The sequence below is a fragment of the Dendrobium catenatum genome, unplaced genomic scaffold (assembly GCF_001605985.2).
Source record: "Dendrobium catenatum unplaced genomic scaffold, ASM160598v2 fragScaff_scaffold_716, whole genome shotgun sequence".
NCBI classification, from domain to species: Eukaryota; Viridiplantae; Streptophyta; class Magnoliopsida; order Asparagales; family Orchidaceae; genus Dendrobium; species Dendrobium catenatum.
The window spans coordinates 2189944-2215127 of record NW_021319178.1 but is presented as its reverse complement, the minus strand read 5'-3'; the positions used below and the strand labels follow the sequence as shown (position 1 = coordinate 2215127).

The following is a 25184-nucleotide window of genomic DNA, read 5'->3' as shown; positions in this document are numbered from 1 at the left end:
GCCCTTTGGTGTAGAATGAGGGCTCTATTTATAGTTTTTCTGGAGTGGCATAGCCCGTAAATAGGCGCGAGATCAAAGGCAAACAGGGAGTGGTTTGAATGGACGGCCGATATCGAATCTTTTGATCATGCACCGTTCGTTGGACATTTGAAGGCCTTAATGATTTCGGAATTTGATGATCTTGGGCTCGTTGGATTCGTCTCGTCGAGCCGTTCGATTCGAGTATAAGCTCGTCAAAATCGGAGACCGTTTGGTAACTCAAATTGCGGTTTGAACCTTCCAACAGCGCTTCGAACCTTTGATTCGGACTCATTTGTGCTCGGATTGGGTTGATCTTGGTGTCGTTGGGTTTGTATTTCCGAGACGCTCAGTTTGACTGTAAGCTCGCTGAAATCGGAGTTCATATGCTCCCGAAATTAATTTTTGAAGTTTCCAACTAGGTTTTGCCTTGAGATTCGTGCCCGATCAAGATGATTTTGTGATGCCGTATCACTACTGTTGGACCATAGTCTCATGACCACCATCGCATGACTAAAATCTGCCAACCACCTTCGCTCAACTAATTAATTATTCTGTGGAGATCAATCAAAATGCGCCATTTCACATTTTTGTTGTGTACCGTGACTCGGTACTGCTCGATACCGCTCGGTTCCGCTGACGTGGCTGCACCTGATTTGCCTCCGGACATAGAGTTGCGTCCGGCCTCCACTCAGAATAATTTCTCCTCTGAGAGACTCCTTTAGGAGGAAGAGTGGAGAGATACTAACCACTTGATTAAGGTCCCTTGATGGGCATGTGAGAAGAAGAAGATATATCTAACCTTAGTGATGAATGGCTTTCGAAAATAAAAATTTTGTTCTCAAAGTTTACTACAGAAGTTTGTCATCCTCATCGTGTAAGGTATTGTGAAAAGTTCTGCATCAACGTTTAAGCGTTTATTGAACTGCAAGTTTACAAAAGAATATTATGTCTTGCAAGGCCGGTTGTTTAGTGATCACCCATTACTTTACCTTAAAAAGTGTTCTAACATGGAATCTGCATAAAGAAATTGACCCAAGAAAATAACTAAAACAAAATCATGAGATGAAATTCATGCTGAGTTTACTTGGGTACAATAGATTCAGTTGTAGAAGCAGGAAGAGGAAAGATCGAAAATGGCTTCTCCATTAGACTAGTTTGTACATCATACTCGCAAAATTAGAAATTTAGATGCAAAGAAATTATAAGGGGCAATAGAACAACAAGCATGGAACCTGAAAAGTTTCTGTATAGGCAACCAAAGTTCCCTTCATGATGATATTTCTGCATAGAATATATGTTTATTAGCTCTGCAAAGAGATGAATAATATGAATTGTCAATTTACAGATCCAAAATAAGGTTGTTTTTCCTGTTCTTCAGCAATTCGATTTATCTATTACAATCGAAGTTCACAGAAAGGAACCGCTGCTTCGAACTTCATAAAGCAGTATATAACAACCAAAATATGGCTTGTCCTCAAGGTTAAATGACAACTTGGCTAGACCTTTGAAGTAAAATACCAACAGCAGATCTCCTATATGATGCACCGATACTTCTCCTTAAAGAGACGTGCAGTGTCCGACACATATCCGACACTACACACGTTTGACACGTGTTGGACAGACCGAAAACGTGTTTGTTTAAAAAAGTATTAAATATAAATTGAACACGCATGTCTTAAATATTATATATATATAAATATGCACCTTAAATATTTTATGAAATTTTTTAAAAATATAATTTCTTGCATTTAAAATTTTTGTTTATTTAAAATATGAAAACAAAATTTCTTATTTTCTATCCACAACACACTCAAATGCCCCATTCATTGAATATTCTCATTTTCATTTCCCTATGACAGGTCGCAACTTTGGTTTCACAAGAATGCCCTATGTCATCTCAAAAGTGACGTCTAATGTCGTTACAACATTCACATTTCAAAACCATCCAACATCAAAGTCTAACATTGTCTTCACATTGATGCTGGACGCTAGCAATTTCAACAGCCACAACTTGACAGCTTATTTTGTCTGACATCGTCTTAACATCGATGACCAACGCCTCCTCAACATCGACAACAAACACTCTTTTGACATCGGCGCCCGATACTTACTGCATAACATCAATGTCCGACACTTGACAACATTGTCATCTCTTCTCTCGATGCCTGATACATGGTATTGACACCCGACTCTCGTCGACATCCTAATATTAATCATTTTAGGCATAAATTCTAGTTAAATGATTTATTAATTATAAATTATTTTTAATATTATACTTATTCAATTTTTATACACTATTTTTAAAATATAAAAATTATAATACCGTATCCAACCCATGTCTGTGTCCTATATTTTCAATAATTGACATGTCTCGTGTCCATGTCATATCATATCCGTGTCGTCATGTCGTATGTATGCATCATAGCAGATCCCTGATTCAAGGACAAAATTTAAGGAGCACCTAAAAGTTGACTATGTTAATGAGGATGGCCTTATTTTAGCTTTGATTAGCAGAACCCCAGCCAAGATGACTTTAGGAGGGGTTCTGAACAACAAATCTCAGTACTAGGAAGAGCTTTGGACATCTGATAGAAGTTTGATTTGGTCGGTCAATCAAATATTCAAGTGTCCAAATATAGAATGCTTAAAAATTTAAGCCCCAAAACATGATTTCACTTCTTCATCCTCTATCACTGCCCTCCATAAACTATAAAGCCCATTGTCGCAATCTTTTGTTATCTAACTCAAACCAGATCAACTTGACGTGTCAATCATAACCAGTCCTCAACCAACAGTTGACTCAAAATTTTGGCAGACTAGTCAAATAGTCATCTGGTAGATGTCGAGCCAAATAGTTTAATAAGCAGGCCGTTTCTAGGTCCAGTAAATCTATCTATATACTAAAAAGGCAGGGCTGTGGCTCCGGATTTCTTCAACCTGAAAGTGACCAAAATTGACCCCATAAAGCATTGGAGAAAGTCTCTGCTCAAATTTATTATTGACCTGTAGTTAGAAATGGTTGCGTTATGGTCGGTGGTCACTTCTACCTGAAGAACCTGAACGAGACTATCTACCAACTACAAGCTTACAAGAAGACGACGACGACAACAACAACAAAAACAACATCAAGCCTTTGTCCCACTATGTCGGGTTGGCTAAATGAATCCTTTTTCACCATTGTGTCCGGTTAAAAGTCAATTTCTCATTTAAATCTAATAAAGAAAGATCATTTCTAATCTTTTCTAACCAAGTCTTTTTAGATCTACCTCTACCTTTCTTAACATAAGTCAAATCTAATACCTCAATTTTCCTAACCGGGCCATCGGAAGATCTCCGTTTAATGTGACCAAACCATCTAAGGCGACTATCTCTAATCTTATCTTCCACTAGAGCTACTCCAACCTTTTCACGTACATGCTCCTTTCGTGAATTTTTTTTCATAAACTTCGTAATAACATGCAGCTAACTTGCCATGAATAATTTATTATATTCTTATTAAAATTTAAAAAAAAAAAACCTCAAATGAAATTACAACCAACTAACAAACCAAAACACCAACTGGGTTAGGGTTGGACAAGTTGGAGGGTTCAACTGTGGGACCTAGTCAAAGGACATGTAAGACAAGCTCAGTACACACACCGACTTCTTTTCATAGAGAACTATAGAAATAGATTATTTCACTATGCATCAACCAAGCATGAAACATTGGTTAAATATGCCACCCTGCATATATCACAGATTAGTTTTTTTTAACTAAAAAGAGTTTTTGACAACAGCAAAAAGAATAACAAGCATCGGAGATAAAAGGAATATAAGATATGGTAAAACTTGCTCTAATACTCTCTCATCCTTCTCAGATGAAGCAATGTAATTTGCCTTTTTGTCTTCTACAAATGCTTCGAAGTAATCCTCATAGCCTGTTTTTCTTGGGAGGGATGTGTCTTTCACCTTCATCATTTCCATAGCCTGAAGTACAATAAAAAGGTAAATTGAAATGTACCTTGCAGTAATATATTACCACAGGAAAGCCTCTTGATAAATTTCCTCTTCTGGGTATTTCATTATGGCAAAGTGAATAAATTCTTTACCTGAAAACTAAACACGAATTGCCTAGCTTTCTTGCTTATTTCAGCATTCGGATGAGACTTAAGTTTTTCATACATGATTCTCGCCTCATTTGGCCTACCAAGAATTTCTGTAAATTAGATCAAGACGAAAGCAATGTGCTACAATAGTTCTTAAAAGTTTTTTTGAATTAAAAGCCCATAAGCAAAAAAAAAAATTTATTTATTCTCAAACGTCCTCACAAAAATAAATAAATAAATAAAAAAGCTTCCCAACTAACAGAGAGCTTCAGAAAACAAAAAGATATCAGCTGTCTCAAACGTCTTTAATTAGATTTTTTTTTTCCTTTTTCTATGCACCCTGCCATCCACAGTTTAAGCCTAGCAAAGAACAGAAAAAAATTAAGGAACTGAATCAATCTTCTCAAATTTGAAACACAATCAGTATGATATCATAAGGTAATAGTCCTCAACTGCATTAAAAACCTTCCAGAGAACCTAAAAATAGTTGACCAAATAGTTGAACGCAGCAAACATTTAATATAAAAAAATCATGACCCAGCTTCAGCGTCAGGCTATGAATTCAATCTAAAAGAATCAATGGAATTACTTCAAGACAAAAAAAATAATTTGAGACTCAAATTTCAACTCGTTGGGCCGATGGTCATGTTTTTATGATCTTAGAAGCAATATAGAAGCATCATTTAACCATGCCATTTGCTAGAGTTCGGCAAATAAATGCTCTATCACTATGAAGAAAAAAGGCAGCGTCATAGGAAGAAATAGGACTACCTTTCTAAAAGATAAGCAATAGCAAGAACAACTACTCAAGTAGTGATTTAGTTACAAGAAACACATACCTGCTAAGAGAATCTTGACAAATAGACCATTGCAAAGCAGCCAACCCATGCAGTTCACTCTGAAAAAGCCATCATTATAACTAGAATAAAAGTGGTCAGAAGCTGGCTTGGAGAATAATAAAGACCTAAATTCTTAGTCTCAAAATGGCTACTCACTCTCCAAGTTTATGTTTGCAACAGCCTCAACACTGCCGATGGGTGAATTTACACTTCGTTTGGGATGGCTTTCTTTATGCTTCTTAAAGCAGCTTTCTAATACAAAATTTTTATGTTTAGAAAGCTGCTTTAAAAAGAAGAAAGAAAGCCGTCCCAAACGAAGCCTTAGTTTCATCTCACATATGACAGACTACCAAAAAAAAACAATTAAAGAAAACGATTCCAGGCCTTAAATATTATATTCCAGGCCTAAAATCATGACATTTAACCACATTATATAAACATGCAAAGGAAAATATCGTGCAGTTCATATTATTTGGCACATAAGTTTCTCGAAATGCTTTCCCTAATAAAAGCATTTAATAAACAAAAAGATAATTTCAAGCCTAATAATGGGTAATAAATGCTTTACAACAAAAATATTATCTCTAGTTCATGTCCAAATAAGAAAGATTGAATTTTGATATTAGCTCGACAATTAAACAAAAAACTTGTGTCAAAAATCATATAACAGATTCGAATTGCTTTTTTCCAATACAATTCCCTAGTAGCAACATGCCTTAATCCAACCCCTTAATAATCAAAAGTGAACATGGGTTGGATAAAATGACACAAAGTGATACACCAAAATTTTTGACTGAGTTGTGGTGAGCTAAAAACAAATATTGGCTGGAACATAATTCAAGAGTGATTCACAATCATTCAGATTAAAAGGGCATGACTTAGCTAGAGATGCTACTAATCACAAGGGAAATCAGGCCAGCATAAAATGAATCAAAAGCTTAAGGGCAAGGAAACATAAAGAAAAAGTTTAAAAGAGATCAAGCTTGCATTCTTTATATAGAATGAATTTTAAAGGGAATGATAGATAATTAATGGACATAGATTCAATGCTAACTGTATAGATTATGCTAGGATTAATGATGGAAGGGAGACAGAAGACAAATAAAATTGATACCGGTTATCACTTTTGTGGTGTCATACTTGGCATGTTTATTTTTTATTATTTATGTTATGCCACTAGTAATCTATGTAAATTGTTATGGGCCTGCATTGTTTTTTTAGTTTGACTATTTCTATGCTTCTTTTTATTTGTTGAAAGCCAGACAGCCTTATCATTTGAAATAAGATCAACAACAACAAGCATTTATCCAACTACGTAGAGTAATGAATCTTTTTTCTCCATTATCTCAAATTCTCATTTAAATCTAATAAAAATATATCATTTTAGGTTTACCTCAACCTTTTTTAATATAGGTTAGATCTAATATATATACTCTCCTAATAAAATCATCGGAAGGCAAGGCCGACATTTCATGTTACCAAACCACCTAAAGATGAGTAGGTGACCATCTCTAATTTTACCTACCACTGGAGCTACACAAGCATTTTCATGCATATACCCATTCCTGAGCATCGTCAACTCTGTAACATTTAACTAAATTGTATACTTCTCTTTTACGGACCAACATTTTGCGTCATAAAGCATTGCAGATCTCACTGCCATCTATTTCATCATCACTTTGAACAATAGACTTAAGTATCTAAAACGTGCACACTTTTTAATGATTTCTACCCAATGTAACAATTCCATTACTAGATCTATTACTACTAAAATTATTCTCCATGTATTCAGTTATATCTACTCAAATGAAAACCTTTAGACTCTAAGGTTTACCTCCATAATTTAATTTTTTCATCAACTCCCTCTCAAATCTTATCAATAACAAGAATATCATCAACAAAAAGCATACACCAAGGTACATCCTCTTGCAAATATCTAGTAAGAACATTCATGCCTAAAGCACAAAGATATGGGCTTAAAGCTAATCCTTGATGTAATCCAAACGAATTAAGAAAATACTTAGTCAAACCACCTTGTATTTGAACAAAAGTAACAAATCCTACATGCATATCCTTAATGACTTGAATATAAGTATTATTAACTCTTTTTTTTTTCCCTTGAAATTTTACCATATACTTACTCTAAATCAATAAATATCATATGTAGATCCTTCTTACTCTCTCTATACTTCTCCATCAAACCTCTCAACAAATATATAGCTTCCATGGATGACCTACTCTGCATGAATCTAAAATGATTTTGAGAAACACTAGTAACATGTCATAACATATGCTCAATTACCCTCTCATAATTTTAACACATTAACTTAATTTCTCTATAATTTGCACACTCTTATGTATCACCTTCGTTCTTACAAGAGTTGTATGAGATGGCAAGTATTATTAACTTCAACATCCCATGCTCATCTCTATTTTTTCTTTGTAGTACTTTCTTAAGATATGCTTCATAATTACCATGATTAAACAATAGTTACCAATTAAAAAAAAAACTCACACACAAAAACACGAGCATACACACAAATAAGTAAACAAGTTCTAAAATAGCATCTATAACATTGTAAAACCCGAAATCGACGATTGCAATTGTTACACACATCTTGATGCACACAACGAAATTTAAGTGAAATTTCAAAGTTGTCAAAATTTGATGAAATTAATTTTATAAAATTTTACGCGAAATTCCGACCAAATTGATATAAATAACCTATATTCAATTTCGCTTAAATTGAAAGTTAAAAATGTTAGAAGTTTCATAATACCCAAACTACCCTTAATAATTATTAAAGCGAAATTTAGTCTTTGAAGGGCAATTTAGACTTTATGCAAACAACTTTAACTCCTCCCTCTTAAGGGTTCAATCGGTCCCCATTGTTTCGTGCGGCCGAAACTAGCGGGGAAAAGGCGGATGGGAGAAGGGCGACGGGCGGCGGCTCCAGCGACTTTTCCGGCGAAGAAATTTGAGGGAAAACGTAAAGGAAGGCTAAGGGAAGACTAAGGTGAGTTTCTAAGCAAGAAATTCCTTCTTTTTCTCTAGATTTTTGGAAAAGAAAAATCTAGGGATTATGAAAAACTCCAAAATTTCTTTTGAAAATTGTTAGAGAAGGTAGGAGGGATGTTTCTAAACCTAGAAAGGAGATTTTATACAAATTTTTTTGAAATTTAAAAATTAGAGTTTTTCATAAAAATTGAAATTCCTTAAAGAGATTTCACAAAAATGTTTACTATGGGTCCTAGGAATGTTTCTAAAATGAAATTTTGAGTTTTTTAAGAATTTGCATTTTTCTTATTTTTCATATTAAATTAATCCGAAAATATTAAGCCCTAATTATTAAATTAATAATGAGAAAGTTTTAAAATGCATCTATAAGAGAATTAGGAGATTTTAGATTTCCTAAAAATTGGATTTTTAATAAATCCAAAAATAGAATTTAATTAAAATAATTATTGAAAATATTCTATGATTTATGTTTAGTCTGATTGTAATTACTTAGGTGTGGATTAAGGGGATGACAAGTGTCTGAGTGACGTCGTACGTCATAGAAGTTTGCTTTGCAATTGTTAAGGTAGGTACTTGCATTTAAAATAAATTTTATGTTTTAAAATTTTTTTTTAATGCAAATTTCACATGTTATAATTATCTGCATTTATTTTTATTCAAGAAATGTTAAATGTTGTATTTATGTTTATTGTTATATTAATTGTTAAATTTTTTAGATTAAATGTGATAGAACATTATTTAACTAAAATTTAAGTATACATGAGAACAGTTAAGCATGAAATAGTTATGCAATTTATATGAATCTTTGATTGAATTAAGCCCTATAAAATATATTATGATTTGCATGTGCATGATGATCCGGAGTACCAAATAGTAAAGAGGTTCTTCAGAGCCAATGGTTAAGGAGTTCTTCGGAGCCAATGGTAAATGAGTCAATGGTAAAGGGGTTCTTCGGAGCCATATGATAAAAGAATGGCTAAAACTTGACTGTGTACATGATCAGTACAAAACTCTGGTACTTCCAGGACGGGTGTTTTATATATTATGATTATGTATTTTATGCATTTAATGAAAGGTTATAAAGAAAGAAAAAGTTTATGAAAAATAAAGGAAAATGTTTAAGGAAAAAGGTTCAAGAAAATTGGCTATGAAAATGTCTTAAAACACGTGTCTATCAAATGTCTAATATGATCCTTTATTTGTTTTAAATATCTTATTTTTTATTATTTCATGAATTTATGATAAATGCTTGTTACATGCTGAGCATTCGCTCACCCTGCTTTTAGGAATATTTTTCAGGAGAAACTGATAAAAAGTGATGGCAAAATGACAGTTTATCTACCGTCGTAGAGGATCCCAGGATGTCATGTTTTTATATTTCTATTATGAATTGTGTCAGTTGATATATTGTGCAGTCAGTTAATGTATTTAGTTTATGTTTTAAGTGATTTTATATTTTGATGTATTTGGGATATTTCAATTTGGATGTTTAGTGGCTCTTTCTTATATTATTATTGTATGATATTTATGTTTATGTCAATTGTGAAATGAAATTTTTTATGATATGAAATAAGTGCTCTCCGTACGATCGTCTGCTCCCGCCCCGTTAATTCGGGCTAGTTGGGCCGAGTCGTGACAAACATCATCTTCATTTATTATCTATATCACACAAATAAATTACATTTTACTAAAAAAAAGAAATGAAATTATAACTTTAGATTAGGCACTTTCAGGAAAGTAGATCATATGACTAAGGTAGTAAGGTTACTAAAGTCCAATCGTATTCTCACAATTTTCATTGAAAAACTTATCAAAAATTTTCATCCACCTTTATTGAATATTCTCTTCTAATAAAAGCATATTTTGATCTTCATCATTAATGCACTTCACTTGAACTAAATCATTCTCCTTTTTTTTTTTGCTTGGCAAACTTATACATATATCTTTCACCCTCCTTAATATCTAATATATTATATAAATCATTAAAAGCTAATTTTTTTGCATCACATATTACTTTCTTAGACACCTTATGGGCCTCTTTATATCTTTCCCAATTTTCCGAGTTTTTACATCTAAATCAATTTCTATAATAAAGTTTTTATTTTTTATATTTTATTGCGCATTTTGATTTCACCATCAACTATTTTTACTATTATGAGCTTTTTCTTTTGATACTCCAAACACATCCTTTACAACACTGTAATATCACTATCAAATTATGAATATTCTAACATAGCAACAACCAGTGGCGGAGGGAGGGGGGCCAAGGGGCCAAGGGGGGCACGTGCCCCCCCTAAAAAAAAATTCAATTATATGGTTCTTCAACCAATCACCACCAAGGAAGAAGAACAAGTAAGAGCAAAGGTTCACCTCATCAACTGTACATTTTTATATTATTGACCCTAATACTAGTGTCGGGATCGAGTCGACCACGCAAGGTGGGTTTCAAAAGCGAACGAGTTTGAAATCGTGCAAAAACTCACCCGACGTGTGTCGACTGAAAACCCAAAATCGTCGAGATGACCTCCGTTCGCGAAACGGACAGCGCCGACGAGTCTGGAGCAACGGAAACAGCTAAGATCGACACCCATATTGATGGGGGTCGACGGTCCGAAAAATTTAAATTATGGGCGCGTGAATCGAGGTGACGATGTGTGCGAGTGGCAACACGACGACCAACTCGATGCAAGATTAAAATTTTATTTTTATTTTTGTGCAATATAATTAAAAAATTATAAAAAGGGAGAGAAAGAGATTTTAAATAAAAATATAATTTTTCTAAATAAAAAAAATCCCAAAAATACCTAAACTACCCCTCACTTAAACCCTCAATCCCTCATATCTCCTAACCACCCCCTCTTCTCATCTCACTATCATTTTCACACAAGGAAGCCGCCGAACTCCCTCTCCCTCTCGATTTCCACCGCCGGCCTCTCTTCTCCCTCCAAGCAAGGTAATCTCTCATTCTCCTCCTTCTTCCTCCATTCTTCTTCTCCCTCTTCTTCTTCTTCCTTCTTCTTCTTCTCTCTCATTTTTCTTTCTACTTCATCTTCCTTCCATATTTCTCATCATTTATTTTCATTTTCTTCCTCTCCTCTCTTCCCTTTCCTCTCCTTCTTCTTCTTCTTCCTCCAACCTCATTTTCTCTAAACATACACCAACCCTAAACCCTAATTTTTCATATCTCTACATCCATCCCATAAACCACCCACCACCCTTCACAAAAAATATTTATCTACATCTACACCCTCCCAATAAAAAAAATCAATCATCCCTCACTTTCTCTCTCTAACCTAGAGAGAGAAAATTTTCTCTCAAGAATGAGAATGAAATCTCTTCATGTATGGCTCCATTTTCACCCAAAGCATCTCTCATCTCCACCATGCCTCAAAATTCCTTTCCTAGAGAGAAAAAAATTTCCCTTCTCTCTCTCTCTCCAAAAATTAGAAAAAGAGATCTTTTCTCTCTCTAACCTCACTCCCCCAATCTCCTACACACCCTAAACCTCTTCCACCAAAAAGCCCCATCAAATCCTCTCTGTCCCTCTCTTTCCCTCTTTTTCTCTCTCTAGAAAGAGAGCTCTGTTCCGCTTTTTCTCTCTTTACTCTTTTTGTTTTAAATAAAAAATTGCATATATGATTAATTTCATTGCACAAATAATAATAAAAAAAATTTAAATTGTGCATCGCAGAATTCCCACTATCGCCGCCATTCGCTGTTGCCGCCTCGATTATTGCAGACCCAAGGTAAAAAGCCCGACACTAGTATTTTATATTTCTATGCATGAAATAAGTACTCGTGACCGCTTTTATTAGCGAGCGAGGAAACTTAAGTACCCGTGACGCTCTTATTAGCGAGCAGGGAAATTCGTATACATGAAACTTAAGTACCCGTGACCGCTTTTTTTAGCGAGCAGGAAAATTTGTTATTTGTAGAAAAAATTTATTTAATTAAGTACCCGTCACTGCTTTTAGACGGGAAAAATGCTATGTTTTAAATATGTGCTTAAAGACCCCGTGACCGCTTTTGTTAGCGAGCGGGGATTGGAACTGTGGCCGTGATGTCACCTGACACCTATCGTGACTGCCTTTCTTGGCAGGCGGGAAGGCTTTACACCTCCGATGCAGCCCCCTATGCGGGGACGACACCGGAGTACTGTCAAAACTTTCAGCAAAACCCATGACTTAGAAAATTTCAAAGAAAATCAAAATCCACCTAAAAGTTTTAAGTCAACAAAAAAAAGTACACGACACCCTAGGCTCCCAACACTAAAAACAAATACAAAAAGAAATTCATATCATAATATGATGCAACTTACACCAAATTCGTAGGGGAATCAGTTGTCACCAGCAAGTAGGAACAAATCTTTTCCTCCTAACTATTGACTTGCGCACACTTAAACCCCGTAGCAACACTCCTCACTAAAGCTCTTTGCAGAAATGAAATGTGAAGGAATGAGCTTAGCCTCCTTCATATTTATAATGTTAGATTCACATTATTCGCGGGCCCCACTAGCCTAGGATCCCCTTGCTACAAAACATGGAAGATACACCTGTGGGCCCTACCAGCCTAGGATCCTTTGTTAAAGGACGGAGAATGTACACCTGCGGGCCCCATCTACTTAGGATCCTAAGATGCCATTTCGAGGCTCTGTCATTGGATTCGTAGAGTATTCACTAGCAGGTGAAACACGAACGTAAATACGAAAGTAAATACGAGTTTAAATACAAGTGCATACGGCTGGTAATTATCTTAAAAGAGGGGGTATAAGTAAAAGTATAAAAAAAATTACCTTTCCTACGAGATATTTTTGTGATCATCGTAAACACGTAGGAATCCTCGCATATCCCAAATAATTTTCTGATTGAACCCCTTGTGATAAAAAAATATGTCCGTCATATTACAAGTCACGGGTGCTCTAACTAGCGTGCGCGCAGCTGTTAAAGTTAGACGGCTCGTACAGCCCGTGAACATGTCTTCAAAAAGAAACAAAATAGCGCACTCTTATGTGTCACGAGATGTACGACCCCTAATTAAAGTAGGCACATCACGCAAAACCACTGAAAAGTGTCACCTACGGGTGGAAGAATCTAATAGGTGATATGTGATGAACTCAAGCATACAAAATATAATAATCAATAAGTGCAAATTTTTGCGGGGTTGTAGGAGACCCGTCATGTGTGCAAAATGTCATATATGCAAAAACAATTATATGAGTACAACGAATGTGAGCACTTACGATCTGCTGAGGAAGACTCTTCATACATCCAATGTATTGACCACAAGCAAAATGTAAAATAACTATGGCGAATCAAATACTACGAACTGTCGTAAGGGACATGTCATGCCCTCAGAGTGCTACCCTCAAACAAATAAAGAAGACCTTCAACAAGGGAAAGCTCCTACGAGCAAAAGCAGGAGATTAGTTAGTGCACTACAATGCCCCTACAGAAAATAACAAGTAGTGCGCGACAGTCTACCTGTACAAAGCAGCAAACAATTCAATCCACAAGCTACTGCAACCCGTCACAGGATCTACAACACTCGTACAAGCAAACATAAGGCATACATAATCTCTCAAATAAAATATTGTGTAGATTATATACGCCTTCAGTCTGCTTGAGAGATTATGTACACCTTCTGTCTTCTTGAGAGATTATGTACGCCTTCTATCTGCTTGTACGAGTTTGCAGATCCGGTGGTGGGTTGTAGCAGCTTGTGGATTGAATTGTTTGCTGCTTTGTACAGGTAGACTGTCGTGCACTACTTGTTATTTTTTTTAGGGGGGCATTGTAGTGCACTAACTAATTTCCTGTTTTTGCTCGTATGAGCTTTCTCTTGTTGAAGGTCTTTTTTATTTGTTTGAGGATAGCACTCTGAGGGCATGACAGGTCCCTTACGACAATTCGTAGTATTTGCATTCGTCATAATTATTTGACATTTTGTTTGTGGTCAATAAATTGGATGTATGAAGAGTCTTCCTCAACAGATCGTAAGTGCTCACATTCATTGTACTCATATAATTTTTTTTTCATATATGACATTTTGCACACATAAAGGGTCGCCTACAACCCCGCAGATATTTGCACTTATTGATTATTATATTTTGTATGCTTGAGTTCATCACATATCACCTATTAGATTCTTCCGCCGTAGCGACACACTTTTCAGTGGTTTTGCGTGATGTGCCTACTTTAATTAGGGCTCGTACATCCCGTGACACATAAAAGTACGCTATTTTGTTTCTTTTTGAAGACATGTTCACGGGTTGTAAGAGCCGCATAACTTTAACAGCTGGCACGCACGCTAGTTAAAGCACCCGTGACTTGCAATATGACGGACACATTTTTTTATAACAAGGGGTTCAATCAGAAAATTATCGGGGATGTGCGAGGATTCCTACGTGTTTATGATGATCACAAAAACATCTCGTAGGAAAAATAATTTACGTTTTAGATCTACTCATCATTAAAGATATGTATGCAGGAGCTATTACTTGTGTTCAAACACAAGGTGGATTGACCAAGTATTTCCCTATTTCGGTTGGGTTACATCAAGGATCAGCCTTAAGCCCATATCCTTTTGCTTTAGTCATGGATGTTCTCAATAGACATTTGCAAGAGGATGTACCTTGGTGTATGCTTTTTGCTGATGATATTCTTCTTATTGATAAGACTAGAGAGGGAGTTGAAGGTAAACTTGAATTATGGAGGTCAACCTTAGAGTCTAAAGGTTTTCGCTTGAGTAGATCTAAAACGGAATATATGGAGTGTAATTTTAGTAGTAATAGACCTAGTGAGGGGATTGTGACTTTGGGCGATCAAGTCATTAATAAGAGTACACGTTTTAGATATCTTGGATCTATTGTTCAGAGTGATGGTGAAATAGATGGGGATATTATCAACAGAATTCAAGTTGGATGGTTGAAGTGGAGGAATGCATCGGGCTTGTTATGTGATAGAAATGTACCCCTCAAACTTAAGGGAAAATTCTATAAGATGGTAGTGAGGCCTGCAATGCTTTATGGTGCCGAATGTTGGCCATTAAAAGAGAAGCATAATACTAAGTTAAGTGTGGCAGAGATGAGGATGCTCAGGTGGATGAGTGGCTTTACCCTTAGAGATAGGATACGAAATGAGCATATACGTGAAAAGGTTGGAGTAGCTCCAGTAGAAGATAAGATTAGAGAGAGTCGCCTTAGATGGTTTGGTCACATAAAACGGCGGCCTTCCGATGACCCGGTTATGAGAGTAGAGGCATTAGATTTGACTTATGTTAAGAAAGGTAGAGGTAGACCTAAAAAGACTTGGTTAGAAAATATTAGGAATGACCTTTCTTTATTAGATTTAAACGAGAATTTGACTTTTAATAGGACACAATGGAGAAAAAGGATTCATGTAGCCGACCCCACGTAGTGGGATAAAGGCTTGATGTTGTTGTTGTTGTACTTTTACTTTTACCCCCTTCTTTTAAGATAATTACCAGCCGTATTCATTGTATTTAAACTCGTATTTACTTCCGTATTTACGTTCGTATTTACGTTCGTGTTTCACCTGCTAGTGAATACTCTAGAAATCCAATACAAGAGCCTCGAAATGGCATCTTAGGATCCTAAGTAGATGGGCCCGCATGTGTACCTTCTCCGTCCTTTAGCAAATGATCCTAGGCTGGTGGGGCCCACAGATGTACCTTCACTATCTTGTAGCAAGTGGATCCTAGGCTAGTGGGGCCCGCGAGTAATGTGAATCCAACATTATAAATATAAAGGAGGCTAAGCTCATTCCTTCACATTTCATTTCTGCAAAGAGCTTTAGTGATGAGTGTTGCTACGGGGTTTAGGTGTACGCAAGTCAAGAGTTTGGAGGAAAAGATTTGGTTCCTACTTGCTGGTGACAACTGATTCCCCTACGAATTTGGTGTAAGTTGCATCATATTATGATATGAATTTCCTTCTGTATTTATTTTTAGTGTTGGGAGCCTAGGGTGTCATGTTTTTTTTTTTTTTGTTGACTTAAAACTTTTAGGTGGATTTTGATTTTCTTTGAAATTTTTTAAGTCACGGGTTTTGCTGAAAGTTTCGGCACTACTCCGACGTCGTCCCCGCATAGGGGTTGCATCGGAGGTGTAAAGCCTTCCCGCCTGCCAAGAAAGGCAGTCACGATAGGTGTCAGGTGACACCGCGGCCACAGTTCCAATCCTCGCTCGCTAACAAAAGCGGTCACGGGGGTCTTTAAGCACATATTTAAAGCATAGCATTTTTTCCGCCTAAAAGCAGTGACGGGTACTTAATTAAAAAAAAAATTTACAAATAACAAATTTCCCCGCTCGCTAAAAAAATCGGTCATAGGTACTTAAATTTCATGCATACGAATTTCTGCGCTCGCTAATAAGAGCGTCACGGGTACTTAAGTTTCTTCGCTCGCTAACAAAAGCGGTCATGAGTACTTATTTCATGCATAGAAATGTAAAATACTAGTGTAGGGCTTTTTACCTTAGGTCTGCAGTAATCGAGGTGGCAATGACGAATGGCGGCGACGGTGGGAAACCTGCGATGCATGTTTTAAATTTTTTTATTATTATTTGTGCAATAAAATTAATCATATATGTCATTTTTTATTTAAAACAAAGAGTACAGAGAGAAAAAGAGGAAGAGATCTCTCTTTCTAGAGAGAGAGGAAAAGAGAGGATTTGATGGAGCTTTTTAGTAGAAGAGGCTTAGGGTGTGTTGGAGATTGGGGGAGTGAGGTTAGAGAGAGAAAATCTCTCTTTCTCTAATTTTTTTAGAGAGAAAGTGAGAAGAGAAATTTTTTTCCCTCTTTAGGAAAGAAATTTGGAGGCATGGTGGAGAGGAGAGATGCTTGGGGTGAAAATGGATCCATGAAGAGATTTCACTCTCATTCTAGAGATAGAAAATTTTCTATCTCTAGGTTAGAGAGAGAGTGAGGGATGATGGATTTTTTTTTATTGGGAGGGTGTAGAAGGTGTAGGGAAATATTTTTTGTGAAGGGTGGTGGGTGGTTTATGGGATGGATGTAGAGATATAAAAAATTAGGGTTTAGGGTTGGTGTAGGTTTAGAGAAAATGAGGCTGGAGGAAGAAGAAGAAGATGAAGTGAGGAAAGGGAAGAGAGGAGAGGAAGAAAATGAAAAGAAATGATGATAAATATGGAAGGAAGATGAAGTAGAAAGAAAAATGGGAGAGAAGAAGAAGAAGGAAGGAAGAAGAAGAGGGAGAAGAAGAATGGAGGAAGAAGAAGAAGAAGAAGAAGGAGAATGAGAGATTAGCTTGCTTGGAGGGAGAAGAGAGGCCGGCGGTGGAAACCGAGAGGGAGAGGGAGTTCGGTGGCTTCCTTGCGTGAAAATGATTGTGAGATGAGGAGAGGGGGGCGGTTAGGAGATATGAGGGATTGAGGGTCTAAGTGAGGGGTAGTTTAGGTATTTTTGGGATTTTTTTTTTATTTAGAAAAATTCTATTTTTATTTAAAATCTCTTTCTCTCCCTCTTTCTAATTTTTTTTTAATTATATTACACAAAAATAAAAATAAATTTTTAATCTTGCATCGAGTTGGTCAACGTGTCGCTGCTCGCACACATCGTCGCCTCGATTCGCACGCCCAAAATTTAAATTTTCGCCAACCGTCGACCCCTATCAATATGGGTGTCGATCTTAGCTGTTTCTGTTACTCCGGACGCATCGGCGCTGTCCGTTTTGCGAACGGATGTCATCTCGACGATTTTGGATTTTCGGTCGACACGCGTCGGTTGAGTTTTTGCACGATTTCAAACTCTTTCGCTTTTGAAACCCACCTTGCGCGGTCGACTCGATCCCGACACTAGTATTAGGGTCAACAATATAAAAATATACAGTTGATGAGGTGAACCTTTGCTCTTCCTTGTTCTCCTTCCTTGGTGGTGATTGGTTGAAGAACCATATAATTGATTTTTTTTACTTAAATTAGCTGAAATAAAAATATTTTAAAGAATGTTGAGTAAAACTCATTTAAATATCTTTCGCTCCTCTCTTGCTTCCAAACGGAGACCCCCCGGTAATGAGACAACAAACAAAATTATTTTAATTTAGCCCCCCCTGAATAAAATTTCTACTCCGCCACTGACAAAAACAATGGAATCCAAACACAACCAACAAAAAGGTTTTATTGATAGAAAATACCATGAGCGCAACCATCATATATATGATTGTCACTTATTGCAAATTAAAAGTTTAATAGAAACTCTGACTGACTCATCTAACCTATTTACAAATAAAAGATCAAATTAAAAAATTCAAAAACATGAGAACGGATACAACACAACCAGCTTAATTATATTTTTGATGATAACTATGAACTTCTAGATCCACATCAAACTGCGAAAATAAAGTTGAGAATAGACTTAGGTGAATAGGAATATATAAAAGGAATAGAAAAGCATTAAAAAGGCATGGGGATAAAATTATCATGAAAAGAGAATGAAGCAAAATGGCAAAGCAAAGGATAAGGGCTTTAACAAAAGTTTTACAAGAATTATTGTTGACAATATATACAGTAATTAACTGGAATGAATACAGAAGAAACATTCATAAAATTAACACAACTAGTTGCAACTTAGAACAATGATAATGAAAGAAAAATTGTTGCATTAATATTTGCTTCTATACATGATCAAAGCATCTGAATTTTTTACCATGCACAGTCAATTTTTTTTTCAAACCACAGTTGTTTTTTGGTTATTTATAGGGCCAAATGTAGCTTAACCATGGCATGCATATTGAGATTCGAATCCTAATTGCAATTACTTGATCATGAGCAACAAAATTTAAGCCAGACGAATTTTTGAGTTAATTACCTGAAATATCAAATTTTTCATGACCATCTCATAGTAAGGCAAGGCACCTCTTAGTTGTCCCCGGTCCATCAAGCCATCACCTTCCTTCAATGCCTTAAATAAAAGAAAAGAAGAAAGAATTAATATCCCCATAATCAAAGTGACGAAAATCTGTGTTCATTATCATAGAAAGCATAGAATCAAGCATTAATTTATGTATTGTTTATGTACTTCGGAGGAACAACGGTGAACCATTTCAATGTAGATTGACTACATGATTTAGGGTAGTCATCTAACAACTAACAAACCTAAAATTAGCCGTACTCATTCTGCTATTGTAGGGACAAAAAGCCCGGGGTGAATCATGCTTGGTATAGAGTTTAAAACTGTAACTAATACGTGCATTCAAGAATATTAAATAAAAATCCAGATGTGTATTTAAGGAAAGTTTTTTTCTGATAACAATGAAGAATCATCACAACAAAATCATTTTGAATCTAACTTTTTTATCAAGGAAAAATTTTCAAATTGAAGATATTCTAATTGTGTAGCAAGATTAAAATCTCATAAGAACATGACAGTACTCGTCACAGATATTTTAGAACAGTGATCCCAAAATATGTACAATCACTGCATTGCTATAACAGACACTATTCAACAAACAAGAAGTTGCAAGGAGTGATACCTTTTCACACTCAGCTCTTGTTTTTAAATCAACTGTGAAACCCATCTTTTTTTTATAAGCTGAAATTAACTCTCTGCTACGCTTTTCTTTTGCTTCTTTTGCCTCTGGAGTTTCAAGTATTCCACCAGCCTCAATAACTCTTCCACCTCCAAACTAAAAAAGGAAAGTTCAATGATATTATATAACAATGTTGCAAAATATAGCAAAGTGTATTATATGCAGTAGAGAGAAAACAGAATAATCTACAGAACATAAACAAACTGGAAAATTCATTCAGGGTGTCCTCAACAAAATGCTTGATGGCAGATTAGATATGTAACATAGCGTGGCATGCATAATAATAAATAGAATTTATCATTTTTTTTCTCCATCAAACCCTATTGCTTTGTATTTTAATTGTTTAAAGTACTTGTCTAGCTATTTGAAAGGAAATCTTACTTCATAACATATTAGCTTGTTTTATACTGCACATATGCTGCCATGATCCATCAAATAATTAGTCAGGATGTGCTAATCAAATTATTTCCCTCCAATAGCCAATAGGTGAACTACAACTCATGAAATTTCAGAAAATATGATTCTCCCATGTGCTCAGTCCCAAAACACAAAGAAATCCATATGCATTATAAGTTAGGTGACATGCATGCATATTTGCATTTCTGTAAATGCATACATTTATGCGCAAAGGTGCACATATGGAACATAATATAAATATACATTATGTAAGGCTAAATAAACTTCTACTGTGTATTTTCTCATGTACCCTTGATTAGTTGATGAAAAATAAAAAGGTAAATGACTATTACTATCAATATAAATTGAAATAGTAGCAATAGTATACCGTCTTAGAGATGTTATTGGGCCTTGGAAAGACGCCCCATGTGGAGACTTTGGGTTTGTATAGACCCGTTCTGTCGATTACTTCAGACGAACTACTTGCTTGTGGTGTTCTTTCAAATTTGCTTACATCCCCAACAATAATTTCCACTTCTGGCACATCACCTTCCAAAAGGGGACCCACTGGTGTTACTAAACCAGGAGGCTTTCCTCTATAATTTTTCTTTTCAGAGAAATTAAGCCCCAAAAAGTCCTTGCTGGAAATTTTTAGCTCGTCCTTCTTCTTTAACTTGCTCTCTACCAAACCCTTTCTTGAGTTCCTTAAACTCTTGTCTTCTTCACCTACAAATAATATTATCAGAAGTTCAATGTAAAATGTTTAGATAGCTGTGAAACATCAATAAATAAATTAATAAATTATATTCACATTCAGATAGCACCAAAATCTCTTTTAAATCAGTTTTTTATATACAAAGGCTTGCATTAGCTGATCGAGACCATAAATGAAAAAAACACATATATTTGGGAAGTAAAACTGAAGTATAGCAATATTAACATAAGTAGGCCTTAATCATCTTTCCAAAGCTTAATTTGAAAAAATCTGGGAAGACAGTGCCTTCAAAGATCTCCTCATATGATCTCTAGGTTTTGATAAAACATATATAAAGGTTTCATGCAAATTTTAAGAAATCAGAAAGTGCCCTTGTTCCATACCCTTGTCAAAAGTACAGAAAATCATTTTTGTTTTAATTGACGATCTACAAATTGTACTTAATGTATAATTATGTCATATATTTAATAAAAGATGCTCCATTTTTGTAAGCCTTTCAAGCTATCAATAGCAGATTTTAGCGCACAAATTTTGTAAATTTCAGTTTTAATTTCTCAAGGTCTTGAATAAAACAAACCTGAAATTCGCACGAAAACATATTCATTCATATTTTTGTGGCCCTAGGCTCCAAAACAATCCTGATGCAACTTGTATTATCCAATTAATTTTCATTTAACTTGAAGCAAAATTTAAATCTCATTAGCTCCATCAATTAAACTGCCTCACTTACCTATGTTAAGAATGATGAAGATCAATTATATGCGCACAAGCTTCACAAGCCCAGGCTAAACTTGCATAGGAGATCATGCAAGCATCTAATGTTGAGAATGAGTTAAGGATCATGCTAAAGAAGTGAAACATTACGAAGTCTAAGATATTCTAATATATGCATATTATCCCAACACATTTTAAGCCCAGTTATAAGACGTTGTGCCTGATTCAAAGACACCTCTTGATGTTATATTGATCCCTAACGGGCCCACTCATACAAATGTAGACATGGGTAATTCCATAGCCTCATGCACTAATTGATGTGAAACATATATGGAAACAAGAATTGCATAGGAATTAATAACAAGTTGTTAAGCTTTGTTAATTTTAAACTCAATGTTTCACCAAGATAAGTCTAGGATTTCTTAGTTGCAGTTGTGCTTTGACATACAGTTACAAGAAAGATTAACAGGACAATTTAAAATAAGAACAAATTTGTAATAACGCTAGCTGCATAAATAATAAAAATCCACCATTTAACAAATAGAAAGTTCACCTCGAGTTCCCCTCACTTTCACTCTTGATGGTGGGGTTAGCAGGAGTATAATTTCAGCAAAACCTAAAGATGCCACCAAAAGAAAGAAAACGCCTACAGCATTACCCAATAAAAAGTAAGGTGGAGGGGAAGAAGTTGGTGGATGTCCAATAACCCGGCACTGTCCGGAGGTGTGGAGTTCGTCGATGGCAGACGTCAAGGTGAAAAGGATTCGGTCGACGTAGTCGTCGACAGTATCGTCGATCTCCCAGTTGACTATATTATATAGATTCAAATGTAAAGTGATAAAAATGTCATGATAGCTAACTAAGGCTATGTAAAATAAGAAATGTTAAGATTAATATATGTTAAAATTAGAAAGGATAAATTAAGAAAATATTAAATTAGAGGAATAATTAGAGCAATATAAATTGAAGATACGTAATTGAAAATAATTTAGACAATAATGAAGGAAAGAAATTGCAACCATTAGAAGATGAATAAAAGCAGTATCAAGAGATTTGGAAGGAGAAGGGGTAAGGATTGAAGTTGTTCAAAAATATTTGCAATTGATAGATTTAACACCTTAGGTAGCACTCAATAAGTACAATTGGAAAACAAACATTAAGCATTCATAAAGCAAACCCCAATTAGTTGGATAAGATTAATGATGATAATAATTGCTCATCACATAACATTAATGATGATGTTCACTGCTCATCGCATAACAGTAAATAGCAGTTGTTAGCAAGCTAAACAGCTCCTATAGCATTACAACCCTTAACACCGAAACAACATCTATGGACAAGATATATCTAAAGCCCAAGTAGTAGCCAGTTAAGCTGCTACAACTCACAATGCCCGTTACCAAAATCAATCATCAAAATACATAATATACATAAAGCAACATCAACAAATCACAACACTCAGAATGTGCCAGCACGTCATCTTTCATAAAATCCAGAAGTAATTGATACAATTTAAAACCCTCTTGCATCTACCAAACCCAAAACATCATTTTTTTCCAACAAACTAAACAATCACTTCGTTAGTTAGCATAACCTTCAAACAATTAAATGCCTTCTTCTTTGCTGCGCCTACAAGCGGAAAGCAACTGAATAAATAACGTAATACTCTCAAAACATTACCGGGATCTCTCGGTTCTTCAACTGAGGCTTGCATGCTCTTCTTGTTCTCCTTGGCCTTCTCCATAGCGAGCTTAACGGCAATCGGGACGTCCGGCACGGAGCCGCTACTTCCTTGGGCCTGTACGTCGGATTCCCCGGAGGATTTCGGAGCGTTTACCGGCGCCTGCGGGGTAGAAAACATCTTGCCTTTTCTATAGGCGTTGGCCTTGGAGAACGCGAGCCGTACGTGGTCAGGGACTTCGGTTTCTCCGGTGGATGCGCCATCTTCGGAGGACGAAGCCGTGAGCGTTCTGCAGTATTTAAATCTTTTAGGCGGGAGCAAGACAATCTTGGCGCCGGAAGATGTGTCGGCATAGGAGGAAGGAGAAGCGAGAGTTCGAGGAACCGAAGACCAGGTTGATGGCGGGATCGAAGCCATCCACTGACTGACGCTTGTGGGAGGGAATGGATAATGAGTGAATTATTTTATTTCTGTTAGTTCAGAAAGGATCTGTGCTTTTAAGTTTTTTATTTATTAGGTATTTAGGGAATCATTAGAGAACTGTAAATAAGCTTTTTCTTTAGAAGATTAGGGCATCAAAAAGAGGCAAATGGAGTGGGCTCACTCCCCCCAAATCTATATGGAGTTGTGAGAATCATATCATTGCCAAAACATTCTCCCACCTCAAGTTTGAGCTTTAGGCCAGCTACAATAATCCATTTATCAATTGATTTACTATTTTTCCTATATTTTCTATGATTTTATTTTTTTTTTTATTTTTTTGGAAAAAATTGGCTTTCTTCATATTCATTAATTCAAAAAGAAGTTATAAGAGTAATGTTGAAAAAGAAATAAAATGGAAACCTTTAGGAAGAAAGAAAAGTTAGAAAAAAACCTATAACCCCTATAGACTAAACAAAAAAGAAACTAAAGGAAAAATCACAAGCAAACGAAAAAAAATCAAATAAGAACCTTCTGAAGAATGGCTTTAATTGCCAACTTGGACTTAGTAAAAAAATTTTCGTCTTCGGATATCTAAGACGACTCTACCCCTGGTTACCCAAAGACCTTCCATGGGGAGAGGTGTGGCAAGTGAGCATCATAGTCCAAGGCCCCAAAACATAGTAAACCGGGACCTGCCTTGCCTGATCATAAGCTTCCAAATTCTCAAAATATACCAAGTTGTTAGACGATCAGAGAACCCTAAAAGTCAAAGCAGCCAACCAGAAAGTCTCGAACAAATACAAAATTTAAGCTTATAGAGATCAGTAATCATTAAAGAGTTCCCCAATCCAATAAATGACGCAGAGACTTATAGATTCCTCTTAGCCTTCATGCTTTTCCCATCTTTCCATTTTGAAATTTTGAGTTTTACAGACTTGGCAATATGACTAGCAAGGGTTGTAGGACAAACTGCTCTACTACCAAATTTTCTACTATTACGCTTACGCCAAATGTGATAAACTCTAGCATTTAGAGTAAGCAATAGAACATTTTTGAAACTTCTCTCTCCAGGCAAACCCCCAATAAATTTATAAGTCTGTGAGACATTAGGTATTAATAGAAAATTCTGACAGTGAGGAAGTAGACAATTCAGGACATCGAAAGAATACTCATAGTCAAAATAAATATGATAAAGAGTTGCATTGCAGCCATGACAAAGAGAGCATAATTTATCTGTTACAGCAATATTCCTTTTAGAAAATTCATCCATTGTTTTAAGACCTCCTTGAAAAGCCGGCCAAGAGAATATGGAAATATGAGGGAATGTTTCTTGCGCCAAATCAGAGAAGCCCAATCGAAATTAGGTTCATTAGAAAAATGCTTAGCATAGTAGTCTTTGTAAGCCAATATGCCCTTTGTATCCCAAATTGAGTTATTATTTTTATCTTTGCTGATAATGTAGATGGCAATGCTTCTCTTTATATGTTGAGGGATATAGTCTAGTATATGACCTATTATCATTGTGAATCCAACTAGCTAAAGTATCAAATTGAGAGCAATAATCAGAGTGTGTGAAGTCTGAAAAGGAAGAGGAAAAAGTTTCCCCTAAACAATAATGATCCCATATTAGAGCCGTTGGACTATATTTTTTAATGATAAATTGAAACTTGCTCCTAACCAATGGGGTAGTTTCACAAACATTTTTTTCAAAAAAATGTTGAATTGG

The 25184-nt window shown here is 35.7% G+C and overlaps 1 protein-coding gene across 3 annotated transcripts; it reads right to left on the bottom strand.

Annotated features, from left to right (window-relative positions):
- Positions 1-3667: 3667 nt before the first annotated feature.
- LOC110092496 lies at positions 3668-23499 on the bottom strand. Of its 3 annotated transcripts, XM_020817069.2 has the most exons (7): positions 23035-23497; positions 20314-20651; positions 19473-19625; positions 18809-18901; positions 4946-5004; positions 4110-4203; positions 3668-3987 (listed from the first exon to the last, which is right to left on the bottom strand). In XM_020817069.2, exons 1-7 carry the CDS (start codon positions 23450-23452, stop codon positions 3775-3777), a joined length of 1368 nt encoding a protein of 455 aa, XP_020672728.1. In that variant the 5' UTR covers positions 23453-23497; the 3' UTR covers positions 3668-3774. The 3 variants fall into 3 exon arrangements, with proteins under 3 accessions (XP_020672728.1, XP_028551849.1, XP_020672744.1); XM_020817085.2 differs by lacking the exon at positions 4110-4203 and having other exon boundaries at positions 3823-3987; positions 23035-23498; XM_028696016.1 differs by lacking the exons at positions 4110-4203; positions 4946-5004 and having other exon boundaries at positions 23035-23499.
- Between the last annotated feature and the right edge of the window lie 1685 nt (positions 23500-25184).

Coding starts and splice junctions, on each gene's coding strand:
- LOC110092496 (XM_020817069.2), bottom strand. CDS start 23,452: ATGGCTTCGATCCCGCCATCAACCTGGTCTTCGGTTCCTCGAACTCTC. Junction 20,652..23,034: donor TGAAGAACCGAGAGATCCCG/GTAATGTTTTGA, acceptor TATTATTTGTAG/GTGAAGAAGACAAGAGTTTA. Junction 5,005..18,808: donor TGAAAAATTTGATATTTCAG/GTAATTAACTCA, acceptor TGGCTTTTTCAG/AGTGAACTGCATGGGTTGGC.